A 21,147-nucleotide genomic window follows, 5' to 3' on the forward strand; every position below is an offset into this window, starting at 1 on the left:
CTATAGTGTTGAGAATTGTGATGAGTCCAACTGTAGAAAAAGTTGATTTACATTGAACTTTATAGCTGGGTCTGTTGTCACCACAATGACGTCACTAAGCTATTCAATACATGTAAAATCCTTCAAATGCATTTACTGTTTCCAATTTGAACTATTCTACATAAAATAAAATAAATGAATAATAATAATCGTGCAAAAGGATTTTGCACGATTATTATTATAATCCTCACAAGTCCACGAGAACACAAGTACAGACAAATATATTTATTTATTTATATTTATATTGTCAATACAGACAAGAACGCATAATGAGAAAGGCCCTTAAAACCCATCATGTTTCCTGCAAGTCAGCGTCGAGGTTTTTTTTATTTTTTTAGAGCTGTTGGTGACGTCATCACTGTGCGTCCTCTGTCCTCAAACAACGCTCGCATTCCGTGTAATTCGGTGATCCTGATCAGGGGGTTGCGGTTTATGTTGTTGCCGTTGAATCTCTATCTTTTTCAGTGAATATACTTTGTAGTTGATTGCTAGTTTATTATATTTCAAACATGGAGTCCGCAGAGTCTGGCGCTCTGTCGGCGGCGCAGAGGAGGGCAGAGATCCGGAGGAGGAAGCTGCTCATGAACTCAGAGGACAGGATGAACAGGATCGTGGGCTTCACCAAAAACGAGTCTGAAAACAACGGTATGACGTCATGACCGATCCCGGTTTCACACCTCATCGATGCGAGTATTTTTCTTCTGCTTGCGACGCGTGGTCGTGACTGTCACACGCCTCGTCTTACTGCTGTTGTTGTTTTGAGCTACTAGTCAGCACATTACCATCGTGCACATTTCAGTATTCATGTTCAGAATGAACACTGGTGTAACGTAAAATGCTCCATATTCAGGTCTATACTTTACTTGATTTTATTCTATTTTTATGCAGCTTTACATTTATACTCGCTCTACTACACATCAGAGTCAAATATTTGATGCTACTTTTCTTTTTTACTCCACTACGTTTGTCTGACAGCTGCAGTTACTTTTCAGTTTACAATTTTCACCTTCCTGTCCAGTGAAAAACACGCATCTCTACGTCTGGGTAGAATATGACCACATCTGGGTAGAATATGACCACATCTGGGTAGAATATGACCACATCTGGGTAGAATATGACCACATCTGGGTAGAGTAGGATCAGATCTGAGTAGAGTAGGATCAGATCTGAGTAGAGTAGAATCAGATCTGGGTAGAAGATCTGGTAAGAATAAGACCACATAACAAAACAAACAATTTGGATACACCATCAGCTGACTTTAATTTTTTTTAAATAAAAGATCAATAAAAATAAGAAAGAACAAATGGCTATAGATAACATCTGTCCATTCAAGTTCTCAATGTAACCAATCAATATTTAACAACTAATGGACTTTCAGCTCTAGTTGAATCTGCTGTTGTCCTGCACCCTCAGCTGGGGCGCTCCTGCGTCCAGCAGAACCCCACTTCCACCTCGATCTCGACCGGACGGAGCCGTGGTCGTCGTCCTCATCCTCCCAGAGACCGTCTCCCTTCCCGCCAGAGGCCTCGGGCTTCGGTAGCCGCTCCCACGGTGCCACGCCAGAGAGGAGGGGCTCACCGCTGCTGGGCTGCAGCGAGCCGCCAGGAGGCTCCCTGGAAGACGACACCGGGGGGATCCGACAGAGGCCGAGAGGGGAGCGGGCGCCGGACGACCTCGGCGGCTCCCCGCGCCAAGGCCTCCAGAAGTACCTGTCCCGTTTTGACGATGCCATGAAACTGCGGGGTCAGCTGGCCAACGAGAAGCCGGCCGAGGACGGAGCGTCCGAGGCCGAGGAGTTTGATCCCTTCAGAATCTTCCGGATCATCGGCAGCGTCCTCCTCGCGATTTTCGTCCGGGGTTTTGTCTGCAGGTTTCTTGTGAGTCTCGTATCAACCCATATTCATTAATAATGCATCTGACTACCAGAAACATGATTTTCTTCTGTGTAATTCTTTCATTCCAGTCAATATTTGCTCCGTTCCTGACCCTCGAACTGGCCTACATGGGCCTGTCCAAATACTTTCCAAAGGTGAGTTTGTATTAGATATTTTATGAGCCCTCTCCCAGTGTTAGACTCACATTTAACCTGTATGCAGAGAGTTTAACATGGATTCTTATATGTTAGCCATGATTTACGATGATCAATGTGAAGTTGGAGGTGTTGCTGTGGAAAACATGTGACATGCATGATTTTGATAAAAGGTAAAAGTTACTGTGAGGCACTTTTAACTGGTTATGAAACAGTCTCAATTGAATAACCCACCGGGTCGGATTCAGCGCAAAATCAGCTGAAATCATGCAGGTTCACCAGAAACTCCTTCAGCTCAGACTCCAGCAGAGACCAGCCCACCGTGGACAGACCCAGTAAAAGGGATGGGGAACCAAAACCAGGACTGCGAGTAGCAGACTGTCAGACTGTCAGACCTGTGCTGCAGTAAAATGAGAGGTTTTCTAAAGGGACTCTGGTGCTCGGAAACACTACCAGTTTCGTCCACAGGGACCAACAAAATCTACACAAAATTAAACTTTAAGTATGGTTTTGTCGTAATTACAGTTGGCTAATGTTGCACTTTTTATCTTGGCCAGTTCACAGTTTCTCACAAGACTTGGCATTAGTTTTGACAATGTTTGGGTCCCATCTACACATGACTTAATGTTGTCGCTCTGACTTACCATGCGTCCTCGTGTCTTTGCATTGTGCTCCTCTTCCTCCAGGTAGAGAAGAAGGCTCAGACCACCGTGCTGACAGCGGCCCTGTTGCTGTCCGGCATCCCGGCCGAGGTCATCAACCGCTCCATGGACACATACAGGAGGATGGGCGACGTCTTCGCCGACCTCTGCGTTTACTTCTTCACCTTCATCCTCTCGCATGAGATCCTGCTGCTCGTTGGCTCGGAGACCCCCTCCCCTGATGGACTGCCAGGATCTCAGTAAAACCCCCTCCCCCCTGTCTTGTCGTCCCCCTCCCTCTGTCTGCCAACGAGTCCTTGCTGCCTTATGATCAGGGTCGTGCGTCCAGGATTCCCCTAATGCTAAGCTACATGCGACCAGAGATTCTAGAGAACGACAGCATGTGTTTGCTTGTGCGAAACAATGTACAGTGGCATTTATCGTATTTTTCGGGTGTAACAAATAGAAATAAATGTCATACTCACGGAGTGAACACAAGTACAGTTCATCATCGGTCTGGCAACCGCAGATTCAATTTAACTTACGAACGGGAAAAACACTGGCGTGAGCGATATTTCGCAGGCATTAGAAATATTCTGATATTGATGCATAGCCAATCAAACTGGTATTCAATGCAATGAGCTGTCTTTCAGTAACATGCATTACATCAGAGAAACACACGTGTAAAAACAGGGACTTTGAGGGGTCACTTAACACCAGGCTGAAAGTGTTCTTCCGTCCTCTCTCTCTCTCTCTGATTGGACGTTGTTGCCCCTGCAAACACGCCCAGCAGTGATGTCACGATGTACCGACACATCCTTGAGTACGCTTCTACATCACTCACTGCAGCACTGAGAAGTTAAACCAACAGAGGGTGGACGATATGCCGCATGCATACAGCACACACTGAGGAGTTTTATCGCTTCAGCCGACAACATTTACCAACAACACTGATTGGACATTCACATAAAAGGGGACGTTGTTCCTTTTTAAAATCTCAAGATTATGTAACTTTTGCTAACCTGCTACAAGCAGCCGTTACAGGAGCATGGTAACAGGCGAAGATGTATATTGCAACAGTAGCACAGGTTAGATCAATAAGTCAACCGGTTGACTAAAACATTAGCCACCATAAGACTGTCGCTGCAAAGTCTCTGGTCGTATTAAATTGCTGTTTTACTGTTTATGAAGTCAGCTTTTCATTTGTAAGAAAAATGTTATTTATTCTTTAAAATGACACAGTCTTGCTTTAAAAACCAGGTTACCTAAAAGCAGATCGCGTTAGCTTAGCAGCTAACAGGACGCAGACTCAGCTGGCGTCTGACTTTGAGCTTCGGGGCGTAACGTTCACATAACTCTGATGATGATAACCTGATGGATAACGGCAACCTTTAAAGGTGACACTTCATATAATTTGTAAGTCACAAAAAAAAAAATCCACCTCCTGACTTCAAAGTAAATTGACGACAACTTTTGGAGTGAAAAGGTTTATTGGGGCTCTTGAGCATCCGACCATTGTGGAGGTCCAACAAAAGGTTACCTTTTTAAACAAAAGTGTAATGACTCGGAGGTTTTCTTCTCATTCTTTTGTTAATTCTGAGCTCAAAAGATTTATTCTTTTCTTACACGTGGCCCTTTTCTTTGCAACATATAACATCAGCTAGAAAGAAACTAGAGAACTAGATACGGGACGTACAGTCAATGATTTGAGGACGAAAGACACATTTTTCTGGATCGCCTCAACCTCGAAGTGTGTCGTGTTTAGTGTGTCAAAGCGTTCGGAACAGTTACACACATGGCCCAACACCTTTCAGTTAGTTAGAGATTAAATAAAGATGTATTGAACAGTGGACCAGCTCTTTACCCTCGCGAGACTACTGGAGGGGTTCTGGGAGTTTGCCCAACCAGTCTACATGTGCTTTGTGGACTTGGAGAAGGCTTTCGACCGGGTCCCTCGGGGGTTCTTGTGGAGGGTGCTGCGGGAGTATGGGGTGCCGGACCCATTACAACGGGCGATCCGGTCTCTGTACGACTGCAGTAGGAGCTGTGTCCGGTGTTGGCCTCCGCCAGACGCCTCCCACTGGAGGTTTTCCAGGCACGTCCAACTGGGAAGAGACCCCGGGGAAGACCCAGAACACGCTGGAGAGATTACATCTCCCAGCTGGCCTGGGAACGCCTCGGGATCCCCCAGAATGAGCTGGAACATGTTGCCGGTGAGAGGGAGGTCTGGGTCGGCCTGCTTGACCTGCTGCCACCGCGACCCGATCCCGGATAAGCGGAGGAAAATGGATGGATGGATGGATGGATGATCTTATCCAGTTCCTGATGATTTTTATGAATGTTGTGACAGATTTCCTCATGGGCAGTGCTTTTATATCGTACATTCTTTTTGCGATCTGTCACCGAGCGTTCAGAAGGATCCACCCGTGTTATAAAGTCAGAGGAAGCATTTAGCCCTTGAATGTGGAGTGTATTATTTTTTTGCACGGCTATGAGCTTAAAGACGCAGTAAACTTCATACGGTATATGTAATGAAAAGTGTGACTTAGCGGGAGTGTTTTGGGCATTTAATTGTCGCTGCAAATAAATGCGGGGCAGTGGTTAGTTTGTGTTAGTTTGTGTTGAGTAATTCTGGTAATGTGTCCTGCTTTGCTTGTTTCGAGCCTCGTTCATATACATATGTCATATATACTCTCTTCTTCTGTGGTGTTCTCTCCATGCTTTTTGATTTCATCCAAATTAATTTATTAATGTGAATTTCTTTTTTTTTTCATGCAGGTGAATTGATGTGATTTATCCTGAGACTTGTCTGACCTACTTGATTGTTTTTGATAATGTTCACAGTATCTTACTTCAGTAACAAATTCAGTGTTGACATGATGTAAACAGTCTCTGATTAAAAACATACAAATATACAAATAACCGGACAATTCATACCAAATAAATACTACTTGTGTGTGTGACATCCTCTGTTTTGACTCTCACTTTATTTAGAGACTTGAGATGATGAAGGATTTGATTTGCTTAGTTTTGTAGCTCTTTATTTGCTTAGTATTGTTGTTGAACATGTAGCATTTTGTCTGATGAAATGCAGATCGTAAAAAACATCAATTTTATTATTATATACAGGATGATTTTACGTATCGAGCTATATTTGATAAATTAAGGATATTTTATGGAGTGTTTAACTGTAATCAGTATTCTTTCTTTTAATTGAGGGAAGAGATGATAAAGAAAAACACTATGCAAACAATAAACATTTTGAGTTTTTCCAAATACGAATTGAGGGTCTAAGGACTTTGTGTGTCATATGCAGCGTAAACCCCCTTAAGGCAAATTTGTGATATTGGCTCATGCATGAAATTGACTTGACTTAAAAGCCTTAAAAAGCAATAATAAAATAAGGTAAGAATAATTATTGAGTTTGTATATTAATGCATAACATAGAACACCATGGTAATAGACCAAGCTGTCTTCAAACTTCTCACTCACTATTTTCTCGTCAATGTAGCAAAAGTATTAATAATAAAACTAATATAAACACTGTATATAAGTGTAAGAAAATATTGCAGTGACCTCCAAGATCCTATGAACGTTTCACTTTTCCAAACGTTTTTTTTTTACCCGAAATTAAAATGTCTTCAGAGTTCAGATTTTCATCATAATATTAAAAGATTTAATTTACAGGTCTGTGGTTCTAACGTGTTTCTGTTCCTCCTCTAAGTGAGCGTATTTCGCGACACCTATATGTCACTCAGGCTTCCGTACGAGCTCTTGTAGTTCTGACCTCCCACAACTTGGTGGCGCGCTACGCTGTTCAACCAGCACGAGTTCGTGGACTTTTAGCTGTCGCAGTTTTCTAACGTGCGGGTTCACAGACACACAAACAACCCTGCATTCGCACTAGAGTCGTTGTTATCCGTGAACTATTTCTTTTTATTTATTTACAAGAAACAGCCTTGTTGAGTAACAATGGGACGTGAGTCCAGGTATGTCTGAATTATCGAGTTAATTTAAACTCCTGTGACTGCTAAACTTAAGCTAATCCTTGTAATGTTCAATTAGCATGCTAGCTAAAAACGTACAGACGTTAGCACGTAAATAAAACCAACAGTTCATCTTCGTATATCGGCGGAATATATGAATTAAAACGTGTTTTTTACGAGTGTAGTTCACCATCAGCAGTTTATCGGTTGACGTGGTTTATTTTTGTGCTGTTTTGGGTTCCTCAGACACTACAGGAAGCGGTCCGCGTCTCGGGGTCGGTCAGGCAGCCGATCAAAGAGTCGATCACCGGACAAACGATCCAAGAAAGAAGACCGGACCAGGAGGGAGCGCTCGCGGAGCAGGGACCGCCGCAGGTCCCGGTCCAGAGACAGGAAACGAGTCAGGTGGGTTGTTTTTATGTTAACTCGAGATTGTTGAAGAGAAAGACTGCAGCTGTTTAGAGCGTGGAGCTCTGTGTACCTGTCATGTTTGTGTTCAGTCCAGTTTTAAATTGTAAAGGCAAACTCTGTTGTAATAAACAACTAGCAGGGTCTGAATTAGTTTGCATTCGCTCTAAAAGAAATGCAGGCTTTGAGTCATCGTTTGACCAAGTGTGAAAATATTCTTTGAAGTGACAAGCGACCAGAATTTTTCTCCCTCTTGTGTTTTCATGTCACGTGTTTTGCCTTTTGCTGTCCAGGCGCTCCAGGAGCAGAGAGAGGAGGAGGTCCAGAAGCCGAGACAGGAGGAGGTCTGGCAGCAGGAACCGAGCACGGAGGTCCAGGTCTGGGAGCCCCAGCAAGAGCAGGAGGCCGGATGAAAAGTGAGACTTACAATCAAACATCTCAAGACACAACTGACAACTCTGGTAACCAAAATCATGCTACTGTTTTATCTTTATTCTATTGCGTGTCATCTCCCCTACAGGTCCAGGAGCAAAGAGAAGGACAACGTTGATCCTTTATCCGAAAAGAAAAAGATTAAAGAGGAGAAAGAGGATGAGAAGGTTGAGGATGTAAGTACCACATATTCAGTTCTTGCTAACCTCTTAAAAAAAGGAGTAGATGGGAGCAATGTTTCCGATCTTTCTCTCTGTGCCCGTGCAGCAAGACTTTGACCAGAACAAGCTGGAGGAGGAGATGAGGAAGAGGAAGGAGCGCGTGGAGAAGTGGAGGGAAGAGCAGAGGAAGAAGGCCATCGAAAACATCGGAGAGATCAAGAGGGAGCTGGAGGAGATGAAGCAGGGCAAGAAGTGGAGCCTGGAGGATGACGAAGGTGAGAAAGCACCGGCAAATTCTCTTTACTTGCAAAAATGTACCAAAACTACTATTACTTTATTATTTTAACTGTCTTAACATTGATTATTATTTCCCATCACAATTTGATGGGATGTCTTATTGTCGTTTACTTGGTTAGCATCGAGTTTTAGCATTATTTGCATTGTGAAAATGTAAATATAGTTTGATCGGCTAACCGATCACTTGACCAGTAACATACCTTATAATTGACTCCTCATTTCAGACGACGATGAGGACACTTCCGCTCCGATGGAGGGAGACGATGACGAAGACGGAGAAGGGAAGCCGGAGAGTGAAGAGAAGGAGATAAAGGAGGAGAAGAAAGAAGAGGAGGAGGAAGAGGAGGAGGAGGAGGAGGAGGAGGAGAAGGAGAAGGAGAGCGAGATCCCAATAGAGCAAGTGCCAGAGGAGGACGAAGTGGACCCTCTGGACGCCTACATGGAGGAGGTGAAACAGGAGGTGAAGAAGTTCAACATGGGAGCCATGAAAGGAAATGATAAGGTGAGTTTGAGGGGGAAAACGACCACCTTCCATCTGTTCTTATCAGTTTATCTTCTAGTGTTGGACTCGATGTTGTGGATGTTTTTCTTCCTCTGATGACCTGCATGTTTGTTTTTCTCTCTTTAACAGAAAGGAGCAATGATGGTTACCAAAGTGATGACAGTTGTTAAAACCAAGAAAGGACCCAACACTCACAAGAAGAAGGGCGAGCTGATGGAGAACGACCAGGATGCGATGGAAGTGAGTTGTCTTTACCCCAAGCAATACCGCTCTTCTCTCAGTTACCCGTTATACAATATTTCAAATTTCCCGGTGAATTAAACCTGATTTAGACTCATCGGGCCAAAATGACAATATCGTCAAGTTCCTCTCGATGGAACACGCTGCTAACGATCCCAAATATAACCGACGTGTTTTGACAGTACTCGTCAGAGGAGGAGGAGGTGGATCTGCAGACGGCTCTGACGGGCTTTCAGACCAAACAAAGGAAGGTCCTGGAGCCCGTTGACCACGGCAAGATCCAGTACGAGTCGTACCGCAGAAACTTCTACGTGGAGGTCCCTGAGCTCGCCAGGATGACTCCAGAAGGTCAGTCAACCGAATGTGGGAGATTTAGGTTTCAGTCACGATTAGCTCTTATCCCATAACACTCACACACACTAATGATTTGAATAGAAAGGCTGCATCTGTGTTGTACTATTGTGATTTTCGCTGTACACATCCAAATATTTATGAGGCTGATATTCTTTTTATTGTTTTGGCTGAGTATGAAACCTCAATACCTTTCTAAAAGCGAGGGACACAAAACAAAATGTCTTTTGGTTTAATTAAAGGCATTCATTTTTAAAGATCCTATTAGTATTGTTATCAAATGATAAACATTTTCCAAGAGGTTTGGTGTGTTTTTGTGTTTGTAATCCTAATATTTGAACACCAAATTTAAAAAAATGAATACCTACTCACTAAATCACATCACATCTTCATATGATATCCGTTATTAGTGTCAATCAATCAATATAAGGTCTTCTCCCTAATGTGCAACACAAACTGAAACCAAATGGTAGGAAAGACAACAAATTAAAACAAAAAAGTAGCAAAGTAAAGGCGGGCTATCAGCTGCCGTCGCCAATTTAACTTAATTCAATAATTTAGTTTTTACAGCAGATTTATATTCCCCAGAGAAACTTCCATTACTGCCATTCAGAATACGTGTCTTTGTAAACCTTCACTACCCATCTAACGTCTTTCTGCTCGGTCGGTTCTGAATCAACACAGATGTGAACGCGTACAGGCTGGAACTGGAAGGCATTACTGTCAAAGGGAAGGGCTGTCCCAAACCCATCAAGACCTGGGTGCAGTGTGGCGTGTCTATGAAGATCCTCGCCGCTATGAAGAGGTGAGTCTGACCAACGTTGACCGCGGATGTGATGGACTCGGCAACTTTTTGAGGGCAACAAAGATAACCTTTTAAAAAAGAGATGACGCTTGATTCTTTTCTGACCAAACACTTCGTATTCGTGTTCATTTCTTCCTCACAAATGTACCCAGGCACGGCTACGATAAGCCCACCCCGATCCAGGCCCAGGCCATCCCCGCCGTCATGACGGGCCGAGACCTCATCGGCATCGCTAAGACCGGCAGCGGGAAAACCATCGCCTTCCTGCTGCCCATGTTCCGACACATCATGGACCAGAGGCCCCTGGAGGAGTCCGAGGGACCGATCTGTAAGAAATAGATAACTTTATACTTCCTCTAGCCAGCAGTAATATTAACAGACATATTTCCTGTTTTAATTGAGTACATTCAAATAGAAAAATATGAATAAACGAATAAAAAGTGTCATTTGAAGTTGTGACGTCCTACTCTTGTTCTTTTCAAAGACTTGGTTCAAATGTAGGTCAGAGGAAGACTAAAATAGAATCTACTTCCACTGATAATAACCCACTGGCAGTTATTCTTCAACAGCAGTTCTAATCTTCTTTATTGGCCACCGTAACAGTCATTAAAGTCAGTGTTATGCAAATACATGACGTCAAATCTTATTTTAATCATATTGTGGAAACTTAAGTGCTCAAAATGGTAAAAGATGGAAGCCTATTTTCTCTCTTCTCATCCTGATTTTTCTCCCACAGCTGTAATCATGACTCCGACCAGAGAGTTGGCTCTGCAGATCACCAAGGAGTGTAAGAAGTTCTCTAAACAGCTGGGACTCAGGGTGGTGTGTGTTTACGGAGGCACGGGCATCAGCGAACAGGTGAACACACACTGTCTTTTATTTCCCCAAAGGCTTCAATTTACTTGATTTTTCAATCAAAGTCCATTTAACACAGCAGCAAAGTGCACAATAATACCTAACGGTGCAGGACAGTCCTCAATCAAAGATCTAACCAGAAGGACTTAGCAGAACATTATGTTTTCACACAATTGGACATCATGTCCTGTTTGTTCTCCTCCTGCTCACTTATTGGTTCATTATCTGTGCTAAAGAGACACTCCACTCTTAGCCGAAATATTAAACTCGGAGAAGTCAGTCTTATTTTTTTGTTGCTCTCTCTCCTTTACTGAAGATAGTTTTAAAAATCTCTTCAATAATTTCTTTGGCTGTGACCTGAGAGTGGCAAATATGTGTAAGCAAACAATCTTTCTTGCAGAGAGTTAAATGAATAGATCGAGACCCCTCTCATGCCCGGTAAAGTAAAAATGAAGCTAACCTAATTCATAGCTCATAATTCAATTTTGAGCTACAAAGCATCGGTAATATTGATGACAAGAGGTGCCTGCGTAAAACCTGAGCCGCCAGATAGTTTGTTACACGGAACCATCTGAGAAGCCGTCATTGGGGCGGGCACTTTAAAATAATACATGGCAGGTGATTGGATGAACCATCTGTCAAACACTTACAGAGTCAGGAGGAGAAAAAAACGCATCTTTTCCATCGAGAAAAGCCTTTATGTAGCATATGAGGCTACAAACTGTGCAATCCTGTGTTGCACGATGACGATAAACAAACCTTGTAGCTTTAAGTTGATGTTGTTGGCTTACAGATCGCTGAGCTGAAGAGGGGAGCTGAGATCATCGTGTGCACACCGGGAAGAATGATTGACATGTTGGGGGCCAACAGCGGTGAGTTAATCCACTTTGACCCTCTCGCTTCTTCGTTCTTGTAGGGTTTCTATGCGTTGTGGGGCTTTTTTTGTCAGTTACCTTGCATCGAATGAATGTTACAATATGACAAAGTACATAATGAACCCAGTCAGTACCACTTACTAAACTGTTGACATTATTTGACCGCCCTTGGGATCAGTCATTTCTCTGCAAGGCTGTGGTGCATTTCCTGAAGATCGGGGCGAGTACAGGTAGGTGGACCTGGTGCTGCCTCCGTGCTTCTTCAAGCTCCAAGCCTGAGACGATCAAAATGTTTGATAGGCGCACTGAAAAGTGGGTGCATCAGGATGTGTAATTATGTTATATTAAGTAAGAGTAGCCCGAATGCTCAACCGGGGTTCTACAGTATTATTTTAGCGCTCTCATGAAGACATTTAAAATGCACACACGTGCATCTTGATATTCAAAGCACGCATCCCTAATATCTCACCTGTCTCCCTTTATTGTTTTTTAATTTGGAGCTCATGTGGCTTCTGGGAATAAATATGACTGTAGAGCCCTGTACTGTACTGTACTGAGCATTTGCATACAAATGTGAAGAAATACTGGAAATGTGTTGAGAAAGAAGCAGTAGTTGTTTATATTTGCTGACACTTTCGTTGTGTAAATCTGTTATTATAATGTATGGGTTTTTATTGTTTCCACACATGCGAGGTAATCTGTAATATGTTTCCCTTGTAGGTGGGAAGGCGCTTGGTCAGATAATGCTTGATGGGGCGCCATCTCTTGTATTGTATCTTGAGGATGTTTTCTGACTTTTACAGGTCCCTCATTCCCCTGAGATGGTACGAAAGACCAGAGACAACCAAAAAAACACTGTAAAATATAGTTAAATTAAAACCCTGGCCACTTGAAACTAGTCCACAAACGAATGTTATGAAGTAACGATGCCTTGTTTTGTTGTTGAGTAATGTCAAGTAGTCTAATGCCCCGAAAAAGGTTCTCTGTGTTTTGATTCATGTTTGTTTGAAGAAGGCAGAGTGCGTATGAGGACTGGCTCTTCTTGAAGTTAACCGTCTCCTCTCATGCTCCTTCTCCTTTGGTGTGTAGGTCGAGTTACCAACCTGCGCAGAGCTACATATCTGGTGTTGGATGAAGCAGACAGGATGTTCGACATGGGCTTCGAGCCACAGGTGGGTGTCGCCCGGATTTATACGTTACAACTAGGGCTTGTCCTCAACCAAATAAATCTTAAGTCGACTAACATAAGATGGAAGAATGAGTAGACAGAATTCCTTAACCTCCGGTTGTGGTCTGGTTCTTCCACCAGGTGATGCGCATCGTGGACAACGTGCGTCCAGACCGTCAGACGGTCATGTTCTCGGCCACCTTCCCCAGAGCCATGGAGGCGCTGGCTCGTAGGATCCTGGGCAAGCCCATCGAGGTCCAGGTGGGAGGCCGAAGTGTCGTCTGCTCCGATGTGGAACAACACGTGGTAAATCATCCACGTTTCATCTCCGTCTCACTGAAAAATGATTCATGTGCTTTTGCCCGGTATCTACACAGACTCATCTCTCACCGTCTCCTTTCTCCCTTTTTTCTTTTTGCCCTTTGTTTCTGCAGCTGGTGATTGAAGAGGACAAAAAGTTCCTGAAGCTGCTGGAGATCCTGGGTCACTACCAGGAGAAGGGCTCGGTCATCATCTTTGTGGACAAACAGGAGCACGCAGACACACTGCTGAAGGACCTGATGAAGGCCTCGTACCCCTGCATGTCACTGCACGGAGGTATGGAACCACATTTAAGATGCACCGATTACAACTCGGTGATAGTTGGATTTTGCTACAATTCGAATGTCCTTAAGTAATCCAGAATTCCAGGTTTGTTAAGATAGACTCCACAGAAATGACAACATTAACATTTTAACGTGAGGAGTTAAGAAAAAGCTTGTAAAGACAGCTAGATTATCTGCTGGAGCAGCAGCTGAATCCGAAACAATTGATTCCTGAGCTCGATAAGATTATCTTAAAGGAGTATACAAAACAAAAATAAGAAATACATCAGGTATTTTGGGGGTATGGTTTTATGTCGTTTAATCACATTCACCAAATCACATCACGCTCTAAAATAGAATATAAGATGAACTGCAATCAAATATGAAATTTTGCAACTTAATATTGTGATATTAAAAAGTATGTACACTATATAGATGTAATATATATTCCACTTTCAGGTCAGTTTGTCTCACATAGCGTCATTGGCGATAAATGTCTATCAACAGCTCTGATTCCTGCCGTACCGTAACTCGTGTCTAGTATTTGGTCTTTTAATATTCCTTTTACTGCCGTCCTCCTAGGAATCGACCAGTACGACAGAGACAGCGTCATAAACGACTTTAAGAATGGAGCATGTCGTCTGATGGTGGCCACCTCCGTGGCAGCCAGAGGGCTGGACGTCAAGCAGCTGATCCTGGTGGTCAACTACAACTGTCCCAACCACTACGAGGACTACGTCCACAGGGCCGGACGCACAGGCCGAGCAGGCAACAAGGTCACTTACTTAAAACTGAATTTGTGTTGTGTCGAGTGTTTTCTTGGTGCTTGTTTTTGTATAAAATAGACTTGTTAGCTCTCAGTCAAAAGTTTTAAAATGTCTTGTTCCTTCTTCTAGGGCTTCGCCTACACCTTCATCACGGACGATCAGGTTCGCTATGCTGGAGATATCATCAAAGCTTTGGAGCTGTCCGGCTCTCCTGTCCCGCCTGAACTGGAGCAGCTTTGGGCCTCCTTCAAAGACCAACAGAAAGCGGTGAGATGATAATAATAATAATAATAATAATAATACATTTTATTTATATAGCGCTTTTCATTAAACTCAAAGACACTTTACATTAAAATCATCATATATAAAAGCAATACACTAAAAACATAAAATACACAATAGTGGTCACACATTAAAAGCAGTTTTGAACAGGTGGGTTTTGATTTGAGATTTGAATGTGCAAAGGTCAGTGCAGTCTCGGATGTGTTTGGGGAGAGAGATGAGGGGAAAACCGGGGAGAGTGTGTCGTGTCTCAATTAGCAAGTAAACCCAATTAGGTACTCTAGAAAATGAGTGTACCGCTTTAAAAAAATGTGCGAATTAAATGTATTTTTTATTTTTCTTTTTTTATTTTTATTTTTCTCCCTACAGGAGGGTAAGACCATTAAGAGCAGCAGCGGATTCTCAGGGAAAGGCTTCAAGTTTGACGAGACCGAACATCATTTGGCCAATGAGAGAAAGAAGTTGCAGAAAGCTGCTCTTGGACTGCAGGACTCTGACGACGAGGACGGAGCCCTGGATGCGAGTAACATTTGATAACAAATATGTTGACGTCACTTCTTACATGCTCTTACCGTAATGCCTTGTACATATTTGTAGCCCAAAACAATGTGGGGGCCAGTTTTGAAAGTCTTTTTCAAAAGTGGAGGCTGGCATCTCCCACACACAAGCACCTCATACATCACGCGCACTCGCCCACTTCTTTTTGTGTCTGTGAGAGAGCAAGGAAGTAAAATGCCAAAGCGAGTCTCATGCCGTACTTTTCTGTTACCTTCCTCAGATCGAGGAGCAAATCGAGAGCATGTTCAACTCCAAGAAGAGGGTGAAGGATCTGTCCGCTCCCGGATCGTCCTCCGGTCCTGCTGGAGCATCCGCCTCCTCATCAGCGGTCCCCGGAGGGATGCCAGGCGTCGGACCCCCATCTGCTGGAAACATCCAGAAACTGGAGATGGCCAAGAGGCTGGCGCTCAAGATCAACGCTCAGAAGAACCTGGGCGCCGAGGCTCAGGTACGTTAAACAGAGAGGAAAATGTTACGTCTGTAAATCATCACTTATTGTAATTAATTAATCGAATAATACCTCAAGTTCTTAGATATTCCTCTTACTTTCTTCATTTTCTACCATTCATTTTGTATTCTTTATGGCAGGACGTGATGCAGCAGGCCACCAACGCCATCCTCCGGGGCGGCACCATCATGACGCCCTCGGTGTCGGCGAAGACCATCGCGGAGCAGCTGGCGGAGAAGATCAACGCCAAGCTGAACTACACCCCCGTGGAGAAGCTGGAGGAGGAGCGGCAGGCGGCTGAACAGGCCGAGACCGTCAAGAGATACGAGGAGGAGCTGGAGATCAACGACTTCCCTCAGGTCAGTGACGCAACGATATGCAGCAGATTCTTGTTTTAATTTAACTATAATATCTTTAGTATAACTAATCTGAATCCACATTTGATTAACAAAAGTGGCAACACAAGCAAAGAACCTCACAGCCATCATCAGACGGGTGTAAATAATGAAGTCTTACAAAGTGTTTCATCATTTGGTTCCTCCCCAGACGGCCAGGTGGAAGGTGACTTCTAAAGAAGCTCTGCAGAGGATCGGTGAATACTCTGAAGCCGCCATCACCATCAGAGGAACCTATTTCCCTCCAGGCAAAGAGCCCAAGGAGGGAGAACGCAAGATCTACCTGGCTATTGAAAGTAGGTGTCGCGAAATTATTTTTGTGTTAACTTTGAGATTTTACTCATTCAAAATGCGACTCCCACTCTTTCTTTTATCATCTTTTTAAACTACCTCTGGGCTCTAAATTCACTCCTATTTTCGTGTGTTTGCTAGAACTTTAAATACTGTTTTATAAATGTTGTGCTTGTTTTTTTAGGTGCAAATGAACTAGCTGTGCAGAAAGCCAAAACGGAGATTACGCGGTTAATCAAGGAAGAGCTCATCAGATTAGTAAGTACCTTCTTCCTCTTGAAATCAATAACCAGTACTGGATCTCATGCAGATATCTATTTTAGAGCAGGATACATAAGACATCGCAGGTTGTTATTCAGCAAATGTCTATAAAAGATGTCGCTTATTGTCTCTCTTTGTTTTTTTCCAGCAAAATTCGTACCAGCCGACGAGCAAAGGCCGTTACAAAGTCTTGTAGAGGCGGAACAAAGACTCGCTGGAGGAGTTTTCCTCTCTCAACGGTCCCCTGTCATCTCTACAGTTTCATCAAAGTGGTTGAGGAATATTTTAGTCTATATTTTTAATAATGTTCCATCCAATTACCTCAGTTTAGCGTCTGGTTTTGTTTATATTCGTCATCCTTTCCCCCCTTACTTTCCTCTGTGCTTCACTTGAGTTACCTTCATTTTTATACCTACAGACTATAAATACCAAAATGTCTGATGCAGTTTTGACCTCCGATGTCAATGAACCATCACTATCTGCAATATGTCTTTTAAATGTAAGACACAATTTCTTTTCATTGGGTTTTTTTGGTCAGATTTCACCCTGTTGTATGTACAAGCAACATCCCAGCCATAGTCTTTATGAGGAAATAGTCAGATGAAAGATGTTTTTACTTTTCCGCACAATAAAATAATGAATGAATAAGTTTGTCCTGCTGTTTTATTCAACAAATCTGGTGGATACTGTTTACTCGTATGTTAGAATGCCATCTAATTTAAAAAAAATATATATATATATATATATATTTTACACATACGTACACACACACAGGGTTTTTTTGTGTTAAAAACATGTTTTTCAGGTCAATTTTGTTTCCTAATTTTACATTAATTTCCCATCTCTTTATTACCTCCATTTGTATTGAAATGTTTGAGGCTCGGTTGTCTGACGGATTCAGACCAAAGCAACGGCACAAGAATTAACTAGCTAGCGCCCCCCTTTTGGCCTCTCCGCTAATTGAAGGTCCGCTCTGCTGCCAGCGAACTTGTCTGCTAGAGGTGGGATGTGACCCTTCAGTTGGCGGCTTGTAGCGACTCAAATTAAAGATCAAAGCTAACTTTCTTTTGCTGCAGTCACACATGTTGGACGCGGCGCTGCCACTGGCTAGCTGGCTGGCTGGCTAGCTGGCTGGCTGGCTGGCTGGCTGGCTGGCTGGCTGGCTGGCTGGCTGGCTGGCTGGCTGGCTGGCTGGCTAGCTGGCTGGCTGGCTAGGGCCTCCCTGTGGTCCCTCCGCTAACTGAAGGTCCATCTCCATAGCTGCTGTCCACTTTCCTCTAGGCAAAGTAGTTCCCTAGCTGTGGCGGAGCGCTAGCTAGCTAATTCTTCTCTCATTTGTGGTCTGATAAACAGTAAATTCCCCTAATCCAGTGCCCCGTATCGCTATTGTCCGAGCTACTGTAGCCGTCATTGCGTTGAGTTGCTACAGCCGCTAACTGAGGGATCACTCCTGGCGCTAGTAGACTTTTGTTTTCTGTTTTTACCATATAAAGTGCCCTTTAGTACCTTTTTTAAAGTGCTATACAAAATAAATATACTATTTAATTATTATAAATGTATTACTACTAGCTCGCTGGGAGGAGAGCGGGCTGAGGGACCACAGGGGGCGCTAGCTAATTCTTGTTCTGTTGCTTTGGTCTGAATTGGTGAGACAAAATCAGCCCCATACATTCATATGAATATAACAGATGGGAATAAAAAGAAGTGGGAAATAAAATAAATGTTATTTTTTTTAAATAGACCTTTAAATATAAACTTCCTTTCTAAAATATAAACCTATTCCTCTTTTTAAAGAACTATTGACTCATTTATATATTTACATATATTTATATATATGCCTCATTAAATCAGGATTTATTTCATATGCGTATTTGTATTTATTTATTTAATATGGTATTCAATATATTCCTGCCTACAGTTTTAATTATTCAGTAGCCTCTCCTTTGTATGTTATTCATCATCGTTGGAGGGCTCTTTTTGGTAAGCGTTGTATAACTGGTTTAAGGCTTGATTTCAGGACAACACAACATTTTAAACAATAATTTTGCACCTGTATTGAATGCAAATAAACAATGTTGTGTATTTAAAAGTGAAAACGTTTCGATATGGAAGTGGTTCAGGAGGGGAAGGAGAAAAAAAACAACCTCCAATGATGCTCTGCGCATGCTCAGACTGCGCTCCAGTCTTATTCAATTTTAATGGAAAATGGCTGCGTTTCTCATCCAAACCTCTGGAGCTGGGAAATAACACACACACACACACAAAAACCCCACGTCTAAACCGTTAACGTGCACACCGAAGCAAACCCGATGTACCGACGACCTGTGGTGCGAAAAAATATTTTTGGGAAAATGGATCGACTCACGCTTTAAGGGATGAAAGATCATTTTTAACCCTTTCTGGACCGAGATCTGCGAACAATCGAGGTACAGTAAACCATAGAGCTAATGTTGGTGTATTTAGGTTAATATATATATATATGTATATGTCCTAAATGTAAGCATGCATGTCGGATATCTGCTCACTTTCCTTCTCTTTTGTTACTATTTCAAACCCTTTTCCTGGAAACCGTTATTCGGGCCAAAACGAGGCTGTAACGTTACACTGTAGCAAAGTGACATGCAGGGGATTTGGGAAGGGGTGGGGGGGGGGCTTTTGTCGTCAAAAATGCGGAATCCATGTCCATTATTTTTTTTGTGAATGAATATTACTACAAACTGTGTTGTGTTTGTGATAGTAAATAAAAGTCCACACCTACAGAAGACAACAACAACAACAAAAAATCTCATCAGCAGCACTCAAGTTTTTATTTATAGCCTCATAATTAAGTTGTGATTGTATTGCTGGAATTTAAAGAGCAGTTATGTGTGTAAGCGGTCAGAATAGTGACTTTGATTGTGATTACAGGGGTTGTTGTGTGTGATCCAAGTAATAAAACCCAACACAACGAGGTCAGAGGTCAGCTGCAGACCATCAGCATGTTGCTCATGGGCACTTCAGCATCACTTTACTGAGGTTTATACTTGTTCGCAAGGTGTTTAACCCAGGCCCCTTTTCTTAATCTCCGTAATCATTATCACTATAATACAATATATACAGCGGGGTAGTTTAACAGACATGTTTTAAAGGTTCAGACACTCCGACACAGAAAATAAATCAGCACAACACAACAAAAGTGGAAGATTAAAGCATCTTCACGATACAGGGACACGGCAAGCATCGATAAAGTTACAAGAACTGGATTCACAATTGCTTTGACTCTTTTTCGACGCCAAGAGTCATCAGTTAACAAGACGCGCAAATTCCATCTCATTCTTAGTCTCCATCCTTGAGGTCTTTTCTCTTGTAAAACCGAAAAACACAGCTTCAGAACACTTCAGACCTGCAGAAATCTCACCGTTATTTGTCGCTTGTTGATGGGTTTTTGCGAGAGGCTCATTGTTGCCCATAGTGGCTGTTGGCTGTTATGGCCTGAGTCTTTAGTCAAGTTAACGTAAACCACGCTCTTTTCCTAAAACTAAGTGGTTTTGTTGCCTAAACCTAACGTCCTGTAAAGTTTAATTTGCAAAGACCCTGCGCGACGAGTTGTAACGAGTTGAAACTCGATGCTATTGGGGTACGTAGAGCGTCACAGTTTGAAGCGTAGGGCCACTGACCAAGCGTCGGTATTTGACGAACACACAAAGTCGAGATTTATGCTTCATGAGAAGTGTTTTTAAAAGTGTATTATTAGGTTTTTCAAGAGAAAAGACTTCAATGATAAAGACTACCAAGTTGGTTTGGCAAAAAACACGGAGGTCAGCTCTAGGCTTTCTTCAGACTAGGTCTTAGTTTAGCCTCAAAGCTAAGAAACATGAGCGTCTGAAGCCCTAAATGTGTCCGGGTATCTTTTCTATATGCGGAGGAATTGAAACTGTTTTGGTGTTTGTCTTCAGTGTAAACTTTCCACCTGGCATTGTGATAGCCAGACAACATTACTGACTCAACATAGAGACATAAGTTATTTTTATCTGTGATAATAACACAGTTGCAACTTATTTCCGACCCCCCAGCAGAAGATGATGCGCCAGGTGACAAGCAGCGACTTCTGCATGAACAGCAGGCCGTCGTGCCTCGCGGAGGACGTCCACCACCCGGCCTCCCACTTTGACCTGTGCACCCAGGCCAACAAGTTCTACCCTCCTCCGCCTCCGTCCGCCCTCCAGATGACGCTGGCTCCCATGGTCTTACCCGCCCAGAGCCACAAGCCCATGGTGTGCCAGAGACAGGAAGTGCTCGTGGGCTCGCCCGGAAAAATCCCTGACATCAAAAGCACCAATCAGGCGCCGGACGACGGCAAGAAGAAGAACAAGGCCGCCGGGAAGTCGGGCCGACGCGGGAGGCCTTTGGGGACCACCAAGCTGGCTGGGTACAGGACCAGCACGGGGCGACCGCTCGGCACCACCAGAGCTGCCGGGTTCAAGACGAGCCCGGGGAGGCCGCTGGGTACGACCAGAGCGGCGGGATACAAGGTCAGCCCGGGACGGCCCCCCGGCAGCATCAAGGGCCTCTCTCGTCTCAACAAACTGGCTTATGGTAGCACCTGCAGCGGAGCGGCTTTCCCCTATCCGCTACCACACAAGGAAATCCTCTGTGAACCCTCCTGCAAAGAGAAGACGGCTAATGAGTGAAGGTTTCCACTCGCCTTCCGTCAGTTGGATAAGAGACGCATGTGCACAGTTTTCCTGCCAGATACTGGGTGGGTGGTGGTGGTGGTGGTGGGGGGTGGGGGG

General features: G+C 43.5%; 3 protein-coding genes across 4 annotated transcripts; all 3 read left to right on the forward strand.

Annotated features, from left to right (window-relative positions):
• The first annotated feature begins 395 nt into the window (after positions 1-395).
• camlg (calcium modulating ligand) lies at positions 396-3,229 on the forward strand. Its single transcript, XM_031869022.1, has 4 exons — positions 396-684; positions 1,453-1,916; positions 2,003-2,068; positions 2,755-3,229. The coding sequence occupies exons 1-4, from the start codon at positions 549-551 to the stop codon at positions 2,971-2,973; spliced, it is 885 nt and encodes a 294-aa protein (XP_031724882.1). The 5' UTR covers positions 396-548; the 3' UTR covers positions 2,974-3,229.
• Positions 3,230-6,522: 3,293 nt separating this feature from the next.
• Positions 6,523-17,020, forward strand: ddx46 (DEAD (Asp-Glu-Ala-Asp) box polypeptide 46). The gene is made up of 23 exons (XM_031869056.1): positions 6,523-6,698; positions 6,942-7,100; positions 7,397-7,519; positions 7,624-7,711; positions 7,803-7,971; positions 8,218-8,495; positions 8,625-8,735; positions 8,918-9,083; positions 9,771-9,891; positions 10,044-10,219; positions 10,628-10,749; positions 11,540-11,618; positions 12,711-12,793; positions 12,931-13,095; positions 13,224-13,386; positions 13,956-14,149; positions 14,270-14,407; positions 14,792-14,941; positions 15,201-15,428; positions 15,569-15,787; positions 15,975-16,119; positions 16,299-16,372; positions 16,524-17,020. Exons 1-23 carry the CDS (start codon positions 6,682-6,684, stop codon positions 16,569-16,571), a joined length of 3,216 nt encoding a protein of 1,071 aa, XP_031724916.1. The 5' UTR covers positions 6,523-6,681; the 3' UTR covers positions 16,572-17,020.
• A 1,457-nt stretch (positions 17,021-18,477) lies between these two features.
• On the forward strand, positions 18,478-21,141 carry cunh5orf24 (chromosome unknown C5orf24 homolog). 2 transcript variants are annotated; one of them, XM_031869048.1, is made up of 2 exons: positions 18,478-18,801; positions 20,431-21,141. In XM_031869048.1, exon 2 carries the CDS (start codon positions 20,434-20,436, stop codon positions 21,043-21,045), a length of 612 nt encoding a protein of 203 aa, XP_031724908.1. In that variant the 5' UTR covers positions 18,478-18,801; positions 20,431-20,433; the 3' UTR covers positions 21,046-21,141. The 2 variants fall into 2 exon arrangements, with proteins under 2 accessions (XP_031724908.1, XP_031724907.1); XM_031869047.1 differs by having other exon boundaries at positions 18,480-18,801; positions 20,428-21,141.
• Positions 21,142-21,147: the final 6 nt, after the last annotated feature.

This window comes from Anarrhichthys ocellatus, unplaced genomic scaffold (assembly GCF_004355925.1).
Source record: "Anarrhichthys ocellatus isolate YVR2014 unplaced genomic scaffold, GSC_Weel_1.0 scaffold45, whole genome shotgun sequence".
Taxonomy (NCBI): Eukaryota; Metazoa; Chordata; class Actinopteri; order Perciformes; family Anarhichadidae; genus Anarrhichthys; species Anarrhichthys ocellatus.